Source organism: Symphalangus syndactylus, chromosome 21 (assembly GCF_028878055.3).
Source record: "Symphalangus syndactylus isolate Jambi chromosome 21, NHGRI_mSymSyn1-v2.1_pri, whole genome shotgun sequence".
Lineage (NCBI taxonomy): Eukaryota > Metazoa > Chordata > Mammalia > Primates > Hylobatidae > Symphalangus > Symphalangus syndactylus.
This window is the reverse complement of record NC_072443.2, coordinates 37942181-37965537: the sequence shown is the minus strand read 5'-3', so window position 1 is coordinate 37965537 and position 23357 is coordinate 37942181. Positions and strand designations below refer to the sequence as shown.

At 39.9% G+C, this 23357-nt stretch overlaps 2 protein-coding genes across 10 annotated transcripts in view; one reads left to right on the top strand and one right to left on the bottom strand.

Moving 5' to 3' along the window:
* Positions 1-21725, bottom strand: part of QTRT2 (queuine tRNA-ribosyltransferase accessory subunit 2) — a 31967-nt gene extending 10242 nt beyond the window's left edge. The window contains exons 1-6 of one of the 2 annotated variants that reach the window (XM_055259559.2): positions 21537-21725; positions 12256-12476; positions 11427-11482; positions 9644-9720; positions 6861-7073; positions 820-1019 (exon numbers count right to left, since the gene is read on the bottom strand). In XM_055259559.2, coding sequence (XP_055115534.1) covers positions 820-1019; positions 6861-7073; positions 9644-9720; positions 11427-11482; positions 12256-12476; positions 21537-21551 — 782 coding nt within the window. In that variant the 5' untranslated portion in view covers positions 21552-21725. The remainder of the gene's footprint in view (positions 1-819; positions 1020-6860; positions 7074-9643; positions 9721-11426; positions 11483-12255; positions 12477-21536) is intronic. The other variant, XM_063630104.1, reaches the window with a different exon arrangement.
* Positions 21726-21786: 61 nt separating this feature from the next.
* Positions 21787-23357, top strand: part of CCDC191 (coiled-coil domain containing 191) — a 107519-nt gene continuing 105948 nt past the window's right edge. For 2 of the 8 annotated variants that reach the window (XM_063630082.1, XM_063630081.1), the window contains exon 1: positions 21862-22023. In XM_063630082.1, coding sequence (XP_063486152.1) covers positions 21934-22023 — 90 coding nt within the window. In that variant the 5' untranslated portion in view covers positions 21862-21933. Of the gene's footprint in view, positions 22024-23357 lie in introns of all 8 variants that reach the window. The other 6 variants (XM_055259001.2, XM_063630078.1, XM_055259002.2 and 3 more) reach the window with 5 other exon arrangements.

Genomic DNA, 23357 nt, shown 5'->3' with positions numbered 1-23357 from the left:
GGGCAACAAGAGCAAAACTCCGTCTCAAAAAAAAAAAAAAAAGTAGTAAAATTACACATATGATATATTATCCAACAGCTCTAGAGGACTACAGAGCAGCACCCCACAACCAAACTTCTTAATATACATGCAGGAAAAAAGCATGAATATTCACATTAAGATAACAAACCATTAAAAAAATGTGGGTAGCCTAATACGACATCAGCTGCCTTCAGAAACTCAGAATTTGTGGCTTCAAATCTTGCAGATCGTCTTTTCTTACCGGCACAAGGTGAATCCTGCAATTTATGGAAATGTAAGAACCAATCCTACTAGTGTTGTCAGTCCCCTCAATTTCAAAAATTGACACCACTCACTACCGGCCTCAAATCTAAGAGCTTCTTAAGTTCTTGTTGGTGGAGCTCATCTTCTCACTAGTCATCCCAGATCTGTCCTCAACTTTCCTTGATTTAAACCAGAGTTCCATGTGACTTTACACTTGGTCTCCAGGTACCATGTTATAATGAAGAAACAACAATATTTGTAATTGGCACAAGAATGAGGGGAAACAGTGTAATACTTGCTCTCACTTAGGAGGATCAAATAACATAATTCAAATGGCAATTATCCTCTGCTCTACATTCTGAAATCAAGGCCAGGACAGTCTTGATGGAAACTCCCCTTACAGTCTGCCTCAGCACCTCGGCAGACTCAACCCAGAAAGGACATAATCAAAACATCAAAGGCATGCCCATGCACAGACACTATGTAATATACAATCGGCCAGCACTCCTGTCCTGCATCCCATGAGGCCAGCCTGTGTCCTAACTGAACACTGGCCTTGGCTTGTCCTCCGGTAGCTCTGCAGTGACTGATGACAGCAAGCATAGTCTAGTCTCCAGGGTTGTTGGATTTCCTTGAAAACCATCCAGAAGGAAGCCACCCACGGGCCGCTTGGCTGTCTCTCGTGCTGACCTCAGCCTCTCTTCCATCACATCTCCACCTTCAATCACTCCAATGATCACACTCTTCTGAAGAACCTGACGTAAGAAAGGATGATATGTTTTTAAACCATTTTCAGTATGAGACCTTTGTTTAAATGAACCTTACATGGAAGTCCAATGTATAGAAGAGACCTCAGTGAAGCTGCTATAGTTGAAGCATTAAAGGGGATGATGCTCCCTCCTCCCTAAGAACCTTTAGGGCTCTGAAGATGTATTCAATATATGCAGTCTTGTTCTGGCTTAGATTAAATTAGATCAGGTGCGGTGGCTCAGGCCTGTAATCCCAGCACTTTGGGAGGCCGAGGCAGGAGGATCACTTGAGCCCAGGATTTCAAGACCAGCCTGGGCAACATAGCGAGACCTCGTCTTGACAAAAAATAAAAAAACAAAATTAGCTGGGCACGGTGGCTTGTGCCTGTAGCCCCAGATATTCGGGAGGCTGAGGTGGGAAGATGGCTTGAGCCCAGGAGGTGAAGGTTGCAGTAAGCTGAAACTGTGCCACTGCATTCCATCCAGGGTAACAGAGTGAGACCTTGCTTCAAGAAAAATAAATAAATAAATAAAATGTACACTAAACAGGTACAAGAGGAAAAGGACAAAAGAAGAGTTTTAATTTGTGTAATGACTATCCAGGCCTGCTTTAGACTACCTCCAAGTCTCGTAGCTAGAGATAACTTTAGGAACTTAGAAACTGTTGAGACAACTGACTATCTACTCACAAACCAATAAAATAAAGACCACTACTACACACCATCCTATTTAAAAACAAATTCAGTGGACCTAATAGCTAAACATAAAAAAATATGGTTACACAAGTTTTAGAAGAATATATTGAGTATTTTTACAATCTTGGGGTAAGGAATGCCTTCCTAAACAAGCTAAAACTTACAGGAAAAGGTTGACAAGTTTGAGTACAAAAACTTGCCAGGCATGGTGGCTCATGTCTGTAATCCCTCAGCCATGGAGGCCGAGGCAGGTGGATCACTTGAGGTCAGGAGTTCAAGACCAGCCTGGCCAACATTGCGAAACCCCATCTCTACTAAAAATACAAAAATCAGCCACGTGTGGTGGCATGCACCTGTAGTCCCAGCTACTCGGGAGGCTGAGGTGGGAGAATTGCTTGCGCCCAGGAGGAGGAGGCTGCGTTGAGCTGAGATTACGCCACTGCACTCCAGCCTGGATGACAGGGCAAGGGTCTGTCTCAAAAAAAAAAAAAAAAAAATCAGTAAAACTTCTCTATGCCATTAACAAAGGCAAAGGAGAACTTACTCTTTGGAGGAATATTTAAATATCTACAGCATAAAATGAGCTCCAACAAATACTCTAAAGAAATGAATGACAACCTCATAGAAATCTAGGTACAATATGTAAATATAAAATTCAAAAAAATAAATGTGAATGCCCTATACACATATGAAGAACTACTAAACCTCATTAGTAAGGTAATGCAAAATTGGAAACAACGAGATACCATTTTCATCCATATAATAACAAAAAGGTTAAAACATAGATAACAACATAGTAGAGGTGAAACTGTAAGGGAAACGGTACTTACATACCCTGATAAACACAGAGTAAAAATCAGTTCAACCTCTTAGGAAGAAAAGTGGACAGCACTTACCGAAATGTCCATGCTTTTATCTATGGATCCTAAAATTCCACTTCTAACAGTCTCTCCTATACTCATTCACATGTGCCAAGGTTTATTTACAAAGATGTTTAGAATAATGAAAAACTGGAAACAATCTAAATGTTTATCCATAAAGGCTTACGTAAATCATAATATATACACAGTATGCCTTCCTATGCAGCTGTTTAAAAAGAATGCAGTAGATATAGCAATATATGCATTTATAGAGAAAGAGTTTCAGGATATTGTTAAATGAAAAACAAGCAAATTGCTGAATCTATGATCATACTCATGTAATAGAGCCATGTATATCTATGTACTAATTATGTGTATGTAATTGCAAAAAATAAGTTTTGCAAGAAAATATACAAATCAACAATGGCTCTCCAGTAGAAGAAAGGGATGGAGAGGAGGCCTGGAACACTGTGAAGAGAGAATTTCACTCCTTAGTTGAAGCAGGAGGGACATAATCAGACTATTCCTCTAGAAAGAACACTTTGGCTGCCGTGTGAAGAATAAATTAAGGGTGAGTACGATTAAAGAACGGAATAGCAGACAACTTTAATGATCCAGGTGAAAGATGAGATGACCTGGACTAAGGCAGCGGCAGTGTGGATGAAGAGGAAAGATAAAACTTGAAACCTCATCAGGAAGTAGGATCAACATAACTTGAGTAATTAGTTGTCCAAGGAGAGGATAAAGGCAAAGTCTCAAATGACTCCTGGCTCCCGTTTTGCAAGTCCAGGGAGATGGTGATAAGAGCAAAAGGCAGGGACTCCTAGAAAAACAGTGGATGAAGCAAGATGATTACTGTTCTGTGTGTTCTGAATTTGAGGAATCAGCAGGACATCCAAATGGCAATCTTAATTCAGCCACTGAATCTAAATGAACCTAAAGATAAGGCTATGTGTGATATAAACATGAATGCCCAGGCTAGAATGGCAGACACTTGGCATGATGCTACCACCCTCTACTCCTGATTCCACAACAGATGTGACCAACAGATGACTCTCTTCTTGCTGCACCCGACCACCTCGGATGAAACCATTCGCCATCCTTAACTCAGGTAATATATGGAGAAGAAAAGAAAGCCAAAAACCGAATCTTGGAGAGCTTCAATATTGAAGGGCACTCAGAATAAGAGGAGCCAGTCAATAAGACAGGGAGGGAATCACAGGAAAAGATGTATGCAGATACACAAAGCACAGAGTTACATAGGCCTGCCTGCTTATATGACTAGCATGACTATTCGGGAAACTCCCTTTCCTGGGTGTAAGAAGCACAGTCATATAATTTATTATCTAAAATGGAAGAATGGGGGGGCACTATTAATAAGCATGTCAAGATAATAATAAAGGGTATGGAGAGGGACTACGCATTTGACCAATAAATATGCAGAAGTAAGGCCGGGAGCGGTGACTCACGTCTATAATCCCAGCATTCTGGGAGGCTGAGGCAGGCGAATCACAAGGTCAAGGGTTCATGACTAGCCTGGCCAACACAGTGAAACCCCATCTCTACCAAAAATACAGAAATTAGCCGGGTGTGGACCTGTAGTCTTAGCTACTGAGGAAGTTGACGCAGGAGAATCGCTTGAACCTGGGAGGCAGAGGTTGCAGTGAGCTGAGATCACACCACTGCACTCCAGCCTGGGCGACAAGAACAAAACTCCATCTCAAAAAAACAAACAAAACAAAACAAAAAAACCCCCACAAATATGCAGAAGTAATACGAAATGATGAGGCTGACTGCAACAACACAGATGAAGGACTTGAGGCTCATCTGACCTTTCTAATAATCATCTTTGTCACACCCCCTGTCCTGCTTTCTACTTACCCAAACATTACTAGTCCTACAAGGATAATGACTGGCTCAAAACAATTACTAGCAAGCCACCAACACTAACTGCCCAGACCCACAGCAATGTCCCCACACCAAACTCCTGTTACATATACTGTGAATTCTATTCAGAATAACTACGTTTCCTCTAATTATTTCATTTATATTAACTTTATTAGCCAAATTATATTTTTGGTGCTAAATTCAATATAATGATGTTCCTCAAACTCAATGTGCTTGCCATAGTGGGATGTGATCATCACTCAGGATTACTCCACATACTTGATCTCAGATATTAAACTTCTCTCCTCTGATCACTATCTTCTGTTCCCTCATCTCTACTGTTCCCTGAATCCTTTTCCAACTTTATTAACTCTGCTGTCAGTATCCCTGATTTACCACTACAGCTTCATCTTCCTCACCCCATCATAACCATTCACCATCAGCAAACATTTACTGAGGGCTTACTATGTGTCGGATGAAACCCATTCGCCATCCCTAACCCAGGTAATATATGGAGAAGAAAAAGAAAGCCAAAAACCGAATCTTGGAGAGCTTCAATATTGAAGGGCATTCAGAATAAGAGGAACCAGTGAATAAGACAGGAAAGGCATTCTGCTGCATGATGAAGATACCCAATTTATACACAGAAATTGAACTTAAAGAGGCCACAGCTTAATAAAGACAAACGCATAAAGAAATCATTGAAATACAATGTGATTGGGGCTAAAATATAGCTACATACTAATTAAAGGGGTAGCAAAGGATGAACTGAATTCCCTGGAAAGATCAGGAACCAGTTCTACAGAATGACACATGGCACGTTGGGAGCCTAAGGTGGGTGGATCACCTAAGATCAGTTCAAGACCAGTCTGACCAACATGGTGAAACCTCATCTCAGCTAAAAATACAAAAATTAGCCAGGCACGGTGGTGCATGCCTGTAATCCCAGCTACTTGGGAGGCTGAGGCAGGAGAATCGCTTGAACCTGGAGTTGAAGGCTGCAATGAGCCAAGACTGCCCCACTGCACTCTAGCCTGATAGCCTGAGCAACAGAATGAGACTGTCTCAAAAGAAAAAAAAAAAAAAGAATGATAGATGGAATGAAATGAGCCTGATGTGGAAATAAAAGAGGGAATATAGCTAGAGATAAGAAAAGCAGAAACAAGAAACAGTCCAGAAGGAAATCCGTGTACAGAATGAAACAAGCTAATGCCTCAAGGAATTCCAAGCAACTCAGAAAGGCCAGAGTGCAAGTCACAGGAGAAAGTAGCCCATAGTGAGCTGGAGGAGTAGGCAGAGGCCACATCACAGCAGGCTGTCCATGCCATGTAAGAGTTGAAGTGGAGAGTCATTAAATTCTTTTAGGGAAGTGGGCAAGGAGCTCATGTTTGTGCTTTACAAAGATCTTTTGGATAACAGGGCTGAAAGATGGATTGGATAAAAATGAGAATGGAGGCAGAGAGAAGAATTCAAAGGTAATTACATACGTAAGAGATGATGCAGTTATGGCTTAAGGTGGCGATAAGGAGGGGGAGATTCTAGACATATTTAGGCAAATGGAATCAAGGAAGAGTGAACAGTTGGATACTAAGTGTGAATGAAAAAAAGGAGTCTTGAAAAGCTCAAATTTCTTGGCCAGGCACAGTGGCTCAAGCCTGTAATCCCAGCACTTTGGGAGGCTGAGGTGGGCAGATCACCTAAGGTCAAAAGTTCGAGACCAGCCTGGCCAACATGGTGAAACCCCGTCTCTACTAAAAATACAAAAATTAGCCAGGTGTGATGGTGCATGCCTGTAATACCAGCTATACAGGAGGCTGAGGCTGGAGAATCCCTTGAACCTGGGAGGCAGAGGTTGCAGCGAGCTGAGATCGCACCACTGCACTCCAGCCTGGGCAAGAGTGAGACTCAAAAAAGAAAAAGAAAAAGAAAAAGAGAAGCTCAAATTTCTGGGCTGATGAGCTTGGTGGATACCATAAATGGAGATAAAGTATTGAGGAAGAGCAAAAGGAAGAACAGGTTTGTGGACATAAAATGATGAATCCGGTCACTTCTGAGTTTGAGGGATATTCTAGCGACATAACCTACCTATAGCCCAGTAATTATGTAATTCTGAAGCTAAGTAGAATGATCTTGATAGTATATACAATTTTAGAATTATTCAGCAATTAAAACTAAGGGAAGGCTGCCCAGGAACAACATATAGAATGGGATGAAAAGAGAAACCTAAGATAGAAACCTAGAGAACAATAAGACTTAGGGTTCAAAAAGAAAATAAAAATAGAGAGTAAAATAGACAAAGAAGTGAAGAGCACAGCAGTAGGAGGAAGAACAGAAAAGGTGGTATCACAGAATGTAAGGGAGGCAAGAGTGTCAAGAGAAAGGAGTGGTTAGTGGTACAGCCTTACCTCTGACTCTTCCTGCAGCCGCAGACAGTTATCCAAGAAAAGAAGTGATCGGTCAACAGACTTTCTGACCCTTTTTATGGAAGTTGCTTCCTTACAAGATACTTCTCCATCGGAGAGGCACTGGAACCAGTCTGGCTGAAGGGCCTGCTGAATTGCCATGAACTTGGAAACAGTCATTTCCACTCGTCCAGCAACACTCCACACAGACACAGACTGCCATGGAGCAAAATGATGAGGAATTAGCAAGAGTAAAATGCAAATAAAAATAAAATAATTAAAATGATAAAGCAATAATTCTTCTTTACAACTGCAGGGATGGTGACATTTCAATATCCAGACATGGTGGGTAATAGGATCTTATAGCTTAGAGAATCCTTCAATGGTCATATAAGACAACTTTTGAGCTACCCCCCAAGAATTCTTTGTTATACTTTTCTAACATCTTCTGTTCTGCCCTATCCCACCTACCCCACCCCTACCTAACCCTTGCTGTTCCTGAATATACCACAGACTTTGATCCCACTGTTCCTTTTGACTGAGAGTCCCATATTTCTTTTTAACTTTTTTTATTGATACATATTTGTATAATTTTATGGGGTACGTGTGAGACATCTTACACATAGAGCAAGTGTAATAATCATGTCAGAGTATTTGAGTATCCATCACCTCAAGTATTTATTATTTCTAGGTGTTGGAACTTCTACTTCTTTGCCTGACAAAATACTATGTGTCCATTGAGACACTGAGTTCACATATTCATCTGATTTCCAAACTTCCTGGACATAATCGATCACTCACTCCTCTACGCTTTTACATCAATTTGTATTTATTTCTTTATAGAAATGATAGCACTTATTACACCATTCCTTTTTTGTCTGACTAGAGTATCCCAATTCATGTTTGTATCCCAAAAGCACAGTCCAGGGCCCTATACATTTTTAATATCTAGTGTTTACTAGACTGAGTTAGACATAGAATTAAAGACTTAAATCTCCTAGTTCACGAGAATATACATTAGTAATATTCTATCTTTGAGCTAAAAGCAAAACTACCATTCAACCCAGCAATCCCATTACTGGGCATATACCCAGAGCAATATAAATCATTCCACCATAAGGACACATGCACGCAAATGTACACTGCAGCACTATTCACAATAGCAAAGACATGCAATCAACCTAAATGTCCATCAACGATAGATTGGATAAAGAAAATGTGGTACATATATACCATGAGATATTATGCAGCCATAAAAAAAGAATGAGGTCATGTCTTTTGCACGAACACAGATGGAACTGGAGGCCATTGTCCCTAGCAAACTAATGCAGGAACAGAAAATCAAATACCACATGTTCTCACTTATAAATGGGAGCTAAATGATGAGAACACATGGATACAAAGAAGGGAACAACAGACATTGGGGTCTACTTGGGGGTGGAGGGTGAAAGGAGGGAGAAGGAGAAAAGGTAACTACTGGATACTAGGCTTAATACCTCAGTGATGAAATAATCTGTACAACAAACCCCCATGACACAAATTTACCTATGTAACAATGTTTACATGTACCCCCAAAACAAAAATAAAAGCTAAAAAAAAGGAAAAAAAATTCTATCTTTGGTTACCCTACAGCATCCCTCTTCTTAGATCAACAAGGACATAGATGGCGGGCGAACATATAGTCGTTTTATTTTGTACTAAGGCATCAGAATTACTGGTTAAATGATTCCTCTCTCCCTTACAATTTGGGTAGATAATGGAAGTCAAAGTATTTTCTTTTCCTCTTTTTTTTTTTTTGAGACAGAGTCTTGCTCTGTCACCCAGGCTAGAATGCAATGCATTGGTGCGATTTTGGCTCACTGCCACCTCTGCCTCACAGGTTCAAGTGATTCTCTTGCCTCAGCCTCCCAAGTAGCTGGGATTACAGGCGTGTGCCACCACACCTGGCTAATTTTTGTATTTTTAGTAGAGATGAGGTTTTGCCATGTTGGACAGGCTGGTCTCGAACTCCTGAGCTCAAGCCATCCACCCACCTTGGCCTACCAAAGTGCTGGGATTACAGGCATGAGCCACCATACCCAGCCAAAGTAGTTTCTCTAGAATTCAAACTACAAAATAAATAGAAGCTTAAAACAGGAGAATGAGTAAAAACAGTGTTCTGAGGGGCACAATTAACAAATATTGCTGACATTAATAAAGTGAGTGCAGGGAAAGTATTTGCGTTTGTAAAGCAGCAGTACACACTGAAGCCTTGCCAGAACGCTGTCCTCAGGGATAATGCCAATGGGGCCACCTCTCAGCTGAACACTTTTAATGAGGTGCTTTTGATACTGCTCTTCACTAGACAAAATCTCTGGCTATAGACCCAGCAGACAGTATTATATTGAGGTTCTACTATATATAGTTATACATGTGATAATACTTATCAGCAACTTTCCCCACTCTTCCTGAAGTTGTTAAAAATCCGACAAAGCATGGCGCCAAAAGACTATTGTTTTCCCCTATCATAGCAATTTCTTTTTTTGGCATGTATTTGACCCTCCTCTACCCTCAAATTTTTTTGCAACAATGAAAATGCTGAGGATACAATGTTCTTCATCTTAACCTCATCCTTAGGCAGCCCTATTCTAACTCTTATAAACCATCCCATCCCACTATAATTATCGAAATAAGGAAAAGGTATAAGGGATCATCCCAGACAGTGGGATCTGAGCATCTGAGGGATACACCATAGGCTGACTTCCTGGGACAAAGCTGCAGCCTTGGAGACCCTTCTGAAAACATACCTTGCTTGTTACATAACCAGCTGGGCAGGGGCTGACTGGATCGTGCAGGGAGCAGTACAAGAGTGATTCTGGCATGCCTGTATAAACACAAAAAAGAACGCTTGAAAGTGCTTACATCAACAATGACACTGTATTATAGCAGGGAACAGCTTCACAATGTGTACTCTGAATAAAGCAACTCTAAACACTGTCAATAGGTCGTATCTGAACTTGGAATTATAGGAGGCCTATCAATATGTATAAAAAGATTACTAATCTAAAGAAAGAAATATAAAGGTTCATGTCTAATAGGTACTGAGCTGCTACAAAGGCAAGATGTATCTTAAAGCACAATATACAATGAAAGTGGTGACACGTTGATCTCATTTGATTTTACTTAAAGAATTTACTATCAAATATGCTTATTCCAGGTACCATCCAAGGGGAACTAGCTACCGGAAAGATAAAATGATACGGCCACAAAGTGATCTCACTAGTAATAAATCTCAGTAATATCATGGGTCCCTAGGGGCAGAATTTTAGAGAAGCTATAGGATGCTGCAAATGGATCTCATTCTTAGTAAGTTTCATTGATTCACAATGACAGTTTCTTAAGTTCTTCAGTCAAAAAGACAATCATTTTTTTAAAAATGCAAAAAAAGTTTAGTAAACCACGCGCTTAAATATCATATGCTAGCCCACATTTTCATTAAGGAAAACAAAACAGGATTCCGCTGAAAAAAGACAAAAACAAATAAAGCAAGTTTAAAACCTCTGCAGTTTTTTCACTTTATTTTCCATAATTTCAATTATTACAATTATCTCTAGAAAGCTTACATTAGCTATTTTCATTTAATTATACGCTTGTACACTTTAAAGCTGGTTATTAAAATTGGGCTCAGGTCAAGGAGAATGATATTCCATAAATTCCTCTACTAAAATACAGGGCTTTGTGATAACCAACAGGACATCATGCAGTTGCTCTCAGAAGCAGAGGACTGAATAACCAATGGAAACAGGATTTTCATTCAAGTGAGTCCTAGATATCGGAAGAAGCGTTAGGAGAAAGTGGTGTACAGAAGAACTGGTGTTCTAGCTGTCACTGCTAAGCTTTTCCTATAAATAAATAGATGCATACATCTGCATGTAAAATCCTATTTCTGGGATAAAGGATAATATATTAACATATCAGAATACAGCCATATACAAATGCTTCATCCTCCCCTGCATGTTTGAGGTTCAAGTACGATGAGACTACTTTGGAGCTCACGCATGCCCCATGAAAGTTCTCACTGCTGAGTCAGATACTCAGTGCCTGGAGCATCTGCCCCACACCTGTCTGGGCTCCCATTCCTAACCTGGGTAACTTTTACTCTTCCTTGACCCAGCTAAAATGCCCCTCATCTTCTCTCTCAAGAATCCTTTCTCTGGGTTTTTATGCAGGCTTAAAAAAAAGAATCCTTTCTTTATTCTGACCACCTTGCACATATACGCCAGAGCAGGTTATATGCTCTGCCCTCTGGCCTGTCATGATATCCATACATATCCCTAATCCTGTAAAGCAGTAACCACAATTTTTACTAGAATTCTCTATCTTTATCCCAGCTAAGCTCCAAATTCCATGAAAGCAGCAACTGTTTCCTATTCGGTATTGACTTGCCAATGGCTGGCTCTTAGATGTTCAAAAAATACTTATTAAAATTATGAATAAATAAACATATGAATGAAAGATCAAAGAGGCAACAGCACCTCCAAACTCCAAATTAACACATCACAAGGCACATATAAATAACTTAATTTTTACCTATAAACTTTCCAACTCCTTCTTTATATTCTGTCAAGACTTCATGATGTTCTGCTCTGTAAGCAAAACAGAAAAATACGTAACATAATAATGTGTCATTCTATAAATACTCTGTACAACTGGAGCCCTCTTCTCCTCACCCAAATAAGTTACATCATGGTAAATGTTGTCTTGAATTACACCATTATTCAAGAGTTCTAACTAATTATGCTAGGTTCATTAGCCAGAACGAAGGCCTTCAACTTGCTAGTGGTTCTGTGAGACGTGAAACTGGCAAAGATCAACTCCTTCACAATACTTGAATTTTCTTCCTTCTCTTGCCCCTTTAAAATCTCTGTTGTTAACACAACACTGCAGAGTATTATATTAATTGGTCATATAGTAGGCTTTTCAATTAAGTATAAAGTCAGTATATACATTACACAAAATGATCTAACTTCTTTAGTTCTGTTTCCATAAAGTAGTATTAGCAAGTATATGTGCAAAGGCAGAAAAAACTTTTGAGGCTGGTGCATGATAACAGCTCCTGAACTCCAAGTGTAGCTCTCACAGAGCATTCCCCACCCTGTCACCCCTGGGAGCAGTGGCGATATGGCAGTATGGGACTGTAGGTTTGGAGGAAAAGTGAAGCAGATCTAACATATAGGTCTGGCCTGTGGCTTCCAGATTAGGGCCAGAAGATGTATAATATTTGAAACCTCTCTTCTGATTTCATTATGAAAATCAACAAATTATATATATGAACAAAAAAAAACTTTCTCTTTTTTGCACCTAAGGTAACTAAGCTGCTGCCAGAGTTGATACTTGAATCATCAGTTCTAATACTTACAGGGATGACAGCGTAAGCTGAGCCATGGCAGGAACCCCGTGGATATTATGCAGCGTGTGATGGGTGAGGTGTGGGGCGGAGCCAGTCTTGGTGTACAGAAGGCAGCCTGGAATATCCATGGTGTGGTCCCTTGTTTTGCCCAGGTTTTTTATTTTTCCTAGGCGACAGCCATTAACTATCTTAGTAAGACTCAGCTTCATCCTAAGGGATTCTTCTAGGTCCTGTCAAGAAAAGAGCATTAAGTATAGAAGGAGCTTCACAATATCTAAAGGCCAAGCATTTTGCAAAAAAAAAAAAATCTTCAAGAAAATGAATGATAGCATGCTTATTACTGCTTCCAGTCTAAACATTTTTGTAGATATCAGGAATGGGGGAATGGGAAAAGACATAAAGAGAATAAGATACCTTCCCTAAGGTCCCAGAACAATATATTGGCATCAACTAATTTTAAATTTAGTCATGGAATTTTTGTCTGAGCTGATGAAAACCGAACAAATGAAAGAACAGAATTAGAAAGACTAATCATGGAAAGAATGCCACGAAGCCACGGCTCTCTCAGCCTTGAAAATGTATACAGGGATCTCGAACTAGAAATACCATTTGACCCAGCCATCCCATTACTGGGTATATACCCAAAGGACTATAAATCATGCTGCTATAAAGACACATGCACACGTATGTTTATTGCGGCACTATTCACAATAGCAAAGAGTTGGAACCAACCCAAATGTCCAACAACGATAGACTGGATTAAGAAAATGTGGCACATATACACCACGGAATACTATGCAGCCATAAAAAATGATGAGTTCGTGTCCTTTGTAGGGACATGGATGAAACTGGAAAACATCATTCTCAGTAAACTATCGCAAGGACAAAAAACCAAACACCGCATGTTCTCACTCATAGGTGGGAATTGAACAATGAGAACTCATGGACACAGGAAGGAGAACATCACACTCCGGGGACTGTTGTGGGTTGGGGGGGGGGAGGGGGGAGGGACAGCATTAGGAGATATACCTAATGCTAAATGACGAGTTAATGGGTGCAGGAAATCAACATGGCACATGGATACATATGTAACAAACCTGCACATTGTGCACATGTACCCTAAAACCTAAAGTATAATAATAAAAAAAAAAAAAAACATTCACAGAAAAAAAAAAAAAAAAAAAGAAAATGTATACAGAGAACAGTAACACTGCTTAGGCCATACTGATTATTGATATAATCCATTTTTTCTTTCTCCAATTTGAGGGAATGCTAAGCAATATAGCAATTTTTCCTAATAATGCTGTTAAGTGAAGAAAACAGCATCCTGGTGTTTATGAAAATATATGGAAAAATAAATGTCAAAAGATAAACAGATCTCTGAGGTGGGATTATTTCCCAATTTGTTCTTATATGGTATCCAAACAGAAGTGAGAAACCGTGTGGAGCACACACGCAATCCATAAGCAATGTGTCATTACTTTTATAACTGGGAAAGACTAATATGTGTTTAAAGAAAAAAAATAAAGATACACTTTCTAACTTCTATAGATATACAGGGAAAAAAAATCAGAAATTATTTGTTGGGTGCTCCTAAATGATTTAGTATTCAGTGAAGCAAAATACTGGGTTCCACTTTTAAAATGCACTACAGAACTTGATAAGCACACACATCGTCTGCTAAATGTCACCAGACATACCAACATTTTACAAATACTTCATTACATCTCTACAGCAAGTACCATATCTTCTGGAATTCTTAAAAACTGGGCCAGGCCCAGTTTTATTAGTTGATAAATGAGCTATCAGAGAGGATCCAATTTTCTTTTCTTTTCTTTTTTTTGGACACAGAATCTCGCTCTGTCACCCAGGCTGGAGTGCAGTGAGTGGCGTGATCTCAGCTCACTATAACCTCTGCTTCCCGGGTTCAAGAGATTCCCCTGCCTCAGCCTCCCAAGTAGTTGAGATTACAGGTGTGTGCTGCCATGCCCAGTTGATTTTTGTATTTGTAGTAGAGATGGGGTTTTACCATGTTGGCCAGGCTGGTCTAGAACTCCTGACCTCAGGTGATCCGCCCACCTCAGCCTCCCAAAGTGCTGGGGTAACAAGCATGAGCCACTTTTGCCCGGCCAGATCCCATTTTCTTAAGCATTATACCATACCATACTCTGCAAGTCAACCATTGCTAAAATGTCACCAAATAAATAAGACATATCTATCATTAGTTAAATATATTCAAGAATAAAAACATTACTTTTTTTAGGAGACATAAATTCTTAAATTTAAATAAAATAGCCATCTTTGTCATTAGAATCTTAGACATAAGAATAACTACTTTCTTAAAAAAAAAGAGTAACTACTTTATGGTCTAAGAAGAGATTTTATGCTAAACACAAATTATAAAAATTAATGTAAGTGTTTGATGAAAGCCTGGTCAATTTTCTATAACTATAATATCATTATTTCAAGTTATCACAAAGATAGAAACATAAGTGTCATTAGAACCCACATAAATGGGGACTGGTAAGGAAAAAAAGGTTATATTTTAATAAACAGTATAAAAGCCATTTTTTTACATACCTTGTTGTTACACATTAAAACTGCTAAAACAAGAAGGTTCATTTTAAAAAACTATAAAACTATACTTAAAGGCATACTCTAGAAAATATAAAAGAATCGTAAGCCTTATTTATCAGATAATATTGCTTTCAAGTGATAAAAATGTATTTTATATTTTAAACCAACAGAGCTCTAACGTGAAATTTAAGACAGCATTTTGTAATCTAAGTAGCTCTGGAGAATTGAAGCAGGCGGAAGCACAAAGATGAGAAATGTACTTCAAAGCTTCATGAATCAACACCTGTTGTTCTGACTGAATATTGAAATCAACCAATATGGAACACTAGATTTCTTGAAACATAAATAAGAACTAATGAAAATTTAACAGACCAGAATTTTTAAATGCTGCAGTAACTTACGCATTTCCTACTATCACATAAGTCTGAGAACGGAAGAAACTGTGTTGCCTGAAGCTATTTCAGAAAGGGCTAAAGACAGGAACTTGCTGGCTCCTCCAAAAATTCTGTCTTACTCCAAAAATACTCTCATCTGAGCTGTGTAAAGTATGTAAAGAGTTTAAATGTACACACATGAACAGTGTTTTTTAAATTAAATTCATATAAAGGCACGAAGAACCTTCATTGGGTAAAACTAATACGTTCGAAAAATGAAGTATAGGATTCTAGAATGTTACTTTTATTATCTCTCCTCATCAAATCTATGCTCTCGTTTCTCCAGTTTATTAATAAATGACACAAATGACTGACAACCAAAGCTTCTGATAAGCATGAGATAATCTGCTTTTCCATGCTGTGTTAACTCAATTCCAGGTAAAAACAACAAACCCCATTGCTTTAGTAAAACTGTGCTTAATATCCCAGTATTGTATAATTACCATCAGACTTTAGAAATACTGAAAATAGTTTATAGAGTTCCATTACTACCAGAGACCCCTACCTGGGAATTCCTCATCACCACATCACCCCTTCTGCCATTTTATTGTAATGAGTCTGAGACTAGGCCTGCTTAGTCATAGGCTTGTCTAGAACCTAGGCCTCCTGCAAAAGGCCTGTACTCTTTTTATTCTGTCTCTTTTTTCTTTTTTTTTTTTGAGACAAGGTCTCACTCACTCTATTGCCCAGGCTGGAGTGCAGTTGTGTAATCATGGCTCACTGTAGCCTTGATATCCCAGGCTCAAGTACCCTTCCCACCTCAGCCTGCTAAGTAGCTGAGACCACAGGTGCCCAACCACTGCACCTAACTAATTAAAAAAAATTTTTTTGTAGAGATGGAGTCTCACTACATTGCCCAGGCTGGTCTCAAACTCCTGGGCTCAAGTGATCCTCCTGCCTTGACCTCCCAAAGTGTTGGGATTACAGGCCTGAGCCACTGCACCAAGCCAATTATGGTTTTTAAGTGACAGTAAATTTAACATGCTAGGAGACGCATTCAGATTTTTTTTTTTTTTTTTTTTAGAATATCCTGCAGCATACCATGACCACTTAAAATAATAGGATTTTTCAAAAGTGTATGCGAAATCTATGAAACATCTTTTTGTTTTTTTCCCCTAGAACACACTGTGAAAAGTCATAAAAAGAGTGGCTTTTGGTTGGGCGCGTTGGGTCACGCCTGTAATCCCAGCAGTTCTGGAGGCCGAGGTGGGCAGATCGCTTGAGCCCAGTTCAAGAGCAGCCTGGGCAACACAATGAAACCCTGTCTCTACAAAAAATACAAAAACTAGCCAGGAATGGTGGCATGCACCTGTAGTCCTAGCTACTTGGGAATCTGAGGTAGGAGGATCCCTTGAGCCAGGGAGGCAGAGATTGCAGTGAGCCATGATCACGCCACTGGCACTCCAGCCTGGGCAACAGAGGGAGATCCTGTCTTAAAAACAAAAAAGAAGAAAAGAAAGAGAAAGAGAAAGAGAAAGAAAAGAGATAAAAGAAAGCAGCTGTCAAGTTCTTTAACCTGTGCCAACAGAATTACACAGGGGCTCAAAGATTAGCCACCTGCTGCTGCTCCCTCCAGTGCCTTACAGTCTTGTACTACTTGGAGGGCTGGCTGGCCACTGGTAAGGGATTTAGGCTTCTGCCTGGTAAGCTAAGCCTGATCTTTCCTATATACCCAGCACAGAGCCATCACTCAGGGTCAGGCTCAAACCTATCAACCTCAGAGACTAAACAACAAAATCAGTATGCACAATTATTTACTCTGAGAATCGAAAAAAGCAAAGTGGACCAGTCAGTGGCATGTTTGCCCTATAGAATGCAATACATGAAGCCAAATATGCCATGCAAGCATAGAATCAGAATGGGAAGAAGAAGGTACATAAAGGCAACTAAAAGGAAACCCATTGGTTCTCTTAATACAGTACCCCCATTCGCAGTTCTGTTTTCCACAGTTTCAGTTACCCATGGACATCCGAGGTCCAAACATATTAAATGGAAAATTCCTGAAATAAACATAAGTTTGAAATTGCATGCCATTCTGAGTAGGATAATGAAATTTCCTGCCATTTTGCTCTGTTCCACCCAGGACGTGAATCATCTCTTTGCCCAGCATCTTCATACTGTAGATGCTACTCGCCCCTTAGTTACTTAGGAGCTGTCTCATAGATCAGATCAACTGTCACTGTATTGCAGTGCTTATGTTCAAGTTACCCTTATTTTACTTACGACTGGCCCCACAGCACAAGAGTTGTGATGCTGGCAATACGGATATGCCAAAGGGATGCCATAAAGTGACCCCTTATGAGAAAAGGTTAAAGTTCTCCAACTAGGAAGAGAAAAAAGACTGTTTGCTGAGGTGACTAAGATCTACTACTGTGCCTAATTAATAAATTAAGCTTTATTATAGGTATGTACAGATAGGAAACATCACACTGTCTATTGTCTGTCTATCTATCTAGGGTTTGGATGTATGTATGTATTATGTATCTATCTATCTAATCTATCTATCTATCTATCTAATCTATCTATCTATCTATGTATTATGTATCTATCTATCTAATCTATGTATTATGTATCTATCTATGTATTATGTATCTATCTTATCTATCTAATCTATCTATCTATCTAATCTATCATCTATCTATCTATCTATCTATCTATCTATCTATCTATCTATCTATCTGGGGTTTGGAACCATTTGCAGTTTCCAGCATCCACAAGGGGTCTTGGAACATATTCCCCACAGATAAGCGAAGATTACCAAACAACCAATCTCAGATTCTCCAAAGTTGGACACAAGGATTCTCTAAGAGTATAGAGGCAGCCAGACCTGGAAGCCCAGACCATTGGCTTCCAAGACTTACCTTTCTCTCAAAGACTTCTTAGTTTCATCCTTGTGTGAGGAAAGAATGAACATATTCTAGAAGTTCCCATCTTTTAACAAACGAGTCTCAAGTGTGATTAATCATCCACTCAGTCCTGAAGGCATCTTCTCTCTTCCTTCTCATCTCCAGTTCCCTCTCATCTCCCCTTCCCACTCTTTCCTCAACTGAAGAAACAACTTTCTTAATTCTTAACTGAAAGTCTCTAATTAGAGGTCCTTTGTAACTCTAAAGGACATTGGCCACCATGTTCTTAGAGGCAGAGATGGTCTCTCCTGTGATATAACGCTTTAATCCCAAATAACTTTGAGGATGAAATTCAAAATCCTCAGCTTAGAATACTGAACCCACTCAGCCAGCTGGAGAGAAATACCCACTTGGCTTTCTCTACAGTGAACGATTTTGGTGCTACATACTCACTTCTGTTGTTTGGGGCTTCATAAAAGTTCCACCCTAATCACAGTAACTCAACATGTTACCGAAGAGAAAAATAAGGAAGCAAAAGCAGATGACTGGGTTTAAGAAAAAGTATTAGAATAAACTGCCATTGTCAGTGATTCTGTTTTGTGGGGATGAATGCAAATATTTTAAAATCTGAGGAAAACATCAGAGAATGTACTATACTTCAGCTGGAAATCAACATTTTTTTTAAAAAAATGGAATTTTGTCCAGAGCTAGAAGACCCAAGTCTTCCTTTCTTCATTCATTGTTCAGATTATGGTAAATGTTTTTTATAATTACACTTCTTTTCTAGAGGCTCAAATACAATAAGTTGTTACTATGAAATAATAAAATAGTACACACACATATACATATTCATGTACATATTTTTAAAAACATGCTTTGAGAGTGATTATTTCCTTTTTCCCAAGGAAAGTTCAAGAAACAGATCAACAGTCTCCAAAATATTAACTAGTTTTTATTTGCCTTTATCATGATCCCTTCCCTTTTCACTTGTTGTGGGTCTGTTCTCATATTTCTGGTGTCACAGATGGCATTCCAGGGAAAGTCTTAAGGAAAAACCATTAAGAGTATAAAGACAAATGACAGGCTGTCAGTGGATCTGTACCTTTACAAGGACTAACAAAGATTCCCTGCACTTCTGGCAACACCGTACCTGTCCTAACACTTCCAGTGCGACCCACCACCTCCACTCTTCATTTATCAAGAGAGAAGGGATTTTTAAATGTTTCCTAGCTGGATTCTCTACATACTGCCATGGAAATGTCCAAAATTTCCTAAGGCAAAAGATGGCCATATTTTTTGTGAAAGGAAAGCTGTATATATAAGTACACATCAGCATCTCTTACCCCTCTCCCCAACACATGTACACTTTCTATAATGATAGTATATGCATAGAAAAATGACTGAAGGACTTTTAAACAATGTGGTGCATTGAGCTGACTCAGAAATGACACACAGAAATGAAGAACGCTGGCCGGGCACAGTGGCTCACGCCTGTAATCCCAGCACTCTGGGAGTCCGAAGTGGGAGGATCACCTAAGGTCAGGAGTTCGAGACCAGCCTGGCCAACATGGCGAAACCCTGTCTCTACTAAAAACACAAAAATCAGCCAGGTGTGGCAGCACACGCCTGTAATCCCAGCTACTCCAGAGGCTGAGACAGGAGAATCACTTGAACCCAGGAGGCAGAGGTTGCAGTGAGCCAAAATCATGCCACTGCACTCCAGCCTGGGTAACAAAGCAAGACTCTGTCTCAAAAAAAAAAAAAAGAAATGAAGAACGCTACAATTCTAGAAAACAGTAACTGAAGATTTTTCCAAGGCATTCAGAAATCCTTACACCATTTGGTAGGGGGAGAGAGATAATGACCACGTTAAACTTTGTTGAGTATGTGTGTTAAAAATTCAGAAGTAACTGTTAAACGATTAATGACAGAATGCATAATTTCCAAACTCACTGGAGAGGAAGTGGGAAGATAAAGAAAAATGAATTAACCTAATAAAAGGCAAGAAAGGAAAAGAGACCAAAAAAACAAATAGAAAACACAAAATAAGATGGAAGAATTCCAAATGTCAGTAATCACAATAAAAGTTAAATTAATTTCACATATAGAAAGACAATAATAGCAACTAACATTTATTGGGTATTTACTATGTATTAAGCACTGTTCTTTATATATTCACTCCATTAATCCTCATATCAAATGCATAATATAGATGCCATTATTATCTGCATTTTATGGATGATAAACTGAGGCTGATCAAATCACCAGCTGGTAAGTGGCAGGGCAAGGACTTTAATTATTGAAGTTTAGTTTTCAACGCTGTACTCTAATAGGCTGGGAGCTTATTAGAAGTTCCATCTGGTCCACAAGCACATTATAATCATAGTTTCCATTCTGCTATAGTGTTCTTTTTTTTTTCCCTTTCTCCCTCCCGCCTCTAATCCATCCTCCCAATCTCAGCAATCTTTCTCCATTCTCATACAAATATTTAAACATACTTGCATATGGGAGGGAGTGTTTTGGTCAGGGTTTGCTTTTACAAAAATGGAAACATACTATAATATATGCACTTCTCTGCAATTTGCTTTTCTCTCAAGAATAAACATTAGACGTCTTTCCTGAAGAAGAGACATAAAGCTAACTTACCCTTTTGAAAAAAACTACTTCGTGATACTGCATAGTTTGTATGAACACAATTCATTCAACTGCCTTTCAGATAGACCAGTTACAGAGCTGGTCCTAGGATCGCTGCAATAGTCCGAGGGCATAGCTTCCCTAACTTCATTTTCACCAATTTCAAATCAACTTTAGTTTACATTTCCTGGCAGAATGCTTCACACACATTTATTTTTAATCATTACAACACGCCAGTGATTCAGGTATTATCGTCCCCATTTTGCATGAGAAAACAGGGTCTCTGAGTTATTAAACAAGTTGCCTAAGGTCATATAGCACAAAGTAGCTGAATCCAAAACTCCCGTTCTAAATCTTTACTCTGCTTTATAAGCCCATTTATCACCCCTAAATGGGCTGTCTCTGGAAACACCTCGGCTAAGCCACGAAGTCTGGATTTACCTTTGCTCCATGGGCCATCTCCATGGCCCCAGACCTCCCTAGGCACCTCACTCAGAGATTGAAGACGGTCCCACCCTCCCATGGGCAGTTCGGAATAAAAACTTCCTGAAAACTACCTTTCAACAGAGGCTAGTCGAAAGGGGCCCTTTTATCTCAGAGATGTCGGCAACGCTCACACGATTTATAAGAATCTGAACTTAGAGAAACCAATCCACCAGGAGACCCTGAAAAGGGAAGGAGAGGAGACATGGCGGGAGTACAATCACCGTTACTGCAACACAACCAGGAAGCGTCTGGACGCGACGTGACTCATCCATCTCTAGCAGCTCCCACACCAGCAGGGCAAAGGGGCACTTACCTGCCAACAAACCATTCGATTCTTTTAGTCTTCAGACCCCTCAAACTCCTCACAGTTCACTACCACGTGTTGCAAAATTCTCTGCCCCAAAATCACTGCCTCCAATGCAGAGCCAATCAGGGAATACTGCGTCATCACTGGGCGCCAGAAAAAAGCAAAGCCGACATTAAAGCGAGCCTTGATGACGGCGAGAGCGAGGGATCTCTGCCGTTGCTATGGTAACTGAGCAAACCCGAGCGTCCTGCGCAGAGCCTCGTGGGAGTGGTGGTTCGACGGCGTTCTACGCCTGCTTTCCTTGAGGGCAGAGGAACTACAATTCCCAGCGTGACCCGGAAGCAGCCCGGGCAGAAGAGCGGTTGCTGCAGCTTTGGCCGAGGTTCGGGCTCGAACTTGGAAAATGCTACTGGCGCCTCAGGGAAGGTCCTCCTCAAAGAAAAGGATGGGGCTGAATCGCTGGAAACGGTTCACAAGGAAGCCGAGTCCCCAGGTGATCCCAATCGACAGCTTTGGAGGGCGGGGACTTTCCCAAGGCGCGGCGCAGTCAGGAAGCCAGTCGCGGCCCCTCTGTGCTTCCTGCGTCCTCATCCTTAGCTGACACGCCCCTGCCTTGACCGCCCCAAAGCCAGCATTGCCCTGAGTGAAGTACTCTAGGAGCTGTGGGGTCTGGGCACATTACGGCTTTGATGGGCAGCATCGTGGAAGAACTGTTTGTAACGCTCTTCTAAAACCGGAGGTGTCTGCTAATGCCCATCGGGGTGAAAGGAGTTTGCAAACTCCGTTTCCCCTACCTTAAATTTTAGGAAACTTCTCGCACATTTCTTTCTTTTTCTCTCTCTCTTTTTTTTTTTTTTGGCAAATCTTGGGGTAATTGATCTTTATTAACGGGGGAGAGCTTCACATTAAATACCCTGCCTATATTCCTCCCCTTCCACTTTTACGTAAAGTATCTAAATAAACTCAGGAGTGCAAATGGATATTGAATACATTAATACTTGATTCACATAGGAATTTCTAAATTCAACCGACTTTCAAAAAATAGATTCTCTCCGTATCACCCATTTGGATGCATTAGCACCTGAAGATAAGAAAAAACTGATAACCCCATTTTAAACTTGAAACATATGTGGCATGTGCAAAGTCACAGGTGCACCGTGTGTGCTTTCCACAGACTACCTTTTTAACAGTCCCCAAAAAGATGCTTAAAATCAAAATGAGAGTACTAAAATGGAGAAGCTTCTCAGCTTTCAGCTACAGAGCAGTTTCACCAGCTGTTTTCACTCTTAAGTTTCCTAAATAATATTCTGTAGATGTATGTGGCCTTTGTGAGGGCCCCAGGCAATTCTTCTTGCGATGTATTCTAAATTTACTAGCTAAATGCAATGGACATATTCCACATGACAAATATGTTGCCCTAGATACTAGAGGGCACAGACTGGAGCATCAGGGAGACTTAGAAACTGAGGCTGCTGCTATTTCAATACATCAGTTGCATAATGTATTGGATCCAAAATAGGTTATGGATATGGACTTGATGATGAAAGGTAAAAATTTAGAATAATTTCTTAGGACTCCAAAAGGAAGGATTTTTGCTGCTAGTGCTCATTATTACTGCCTAGAGAAAAAAAGGTAAAAACATAGGGCTTCTTCAAGTTCAGTTGTGTTTTAATTGGATCAGCTCTTTCTTTGTTGCAGTGACAAAATTATTAAGCAGTACAGGTGCGTTAATTAGTTATCAGTAAGATGCTTTGAAGGTAAAGTGTTAGGTAAGTGAAAGAGTATTATATTTTTCCCACCTCCCTGTGTCAGTATGCTAGTTTAGAT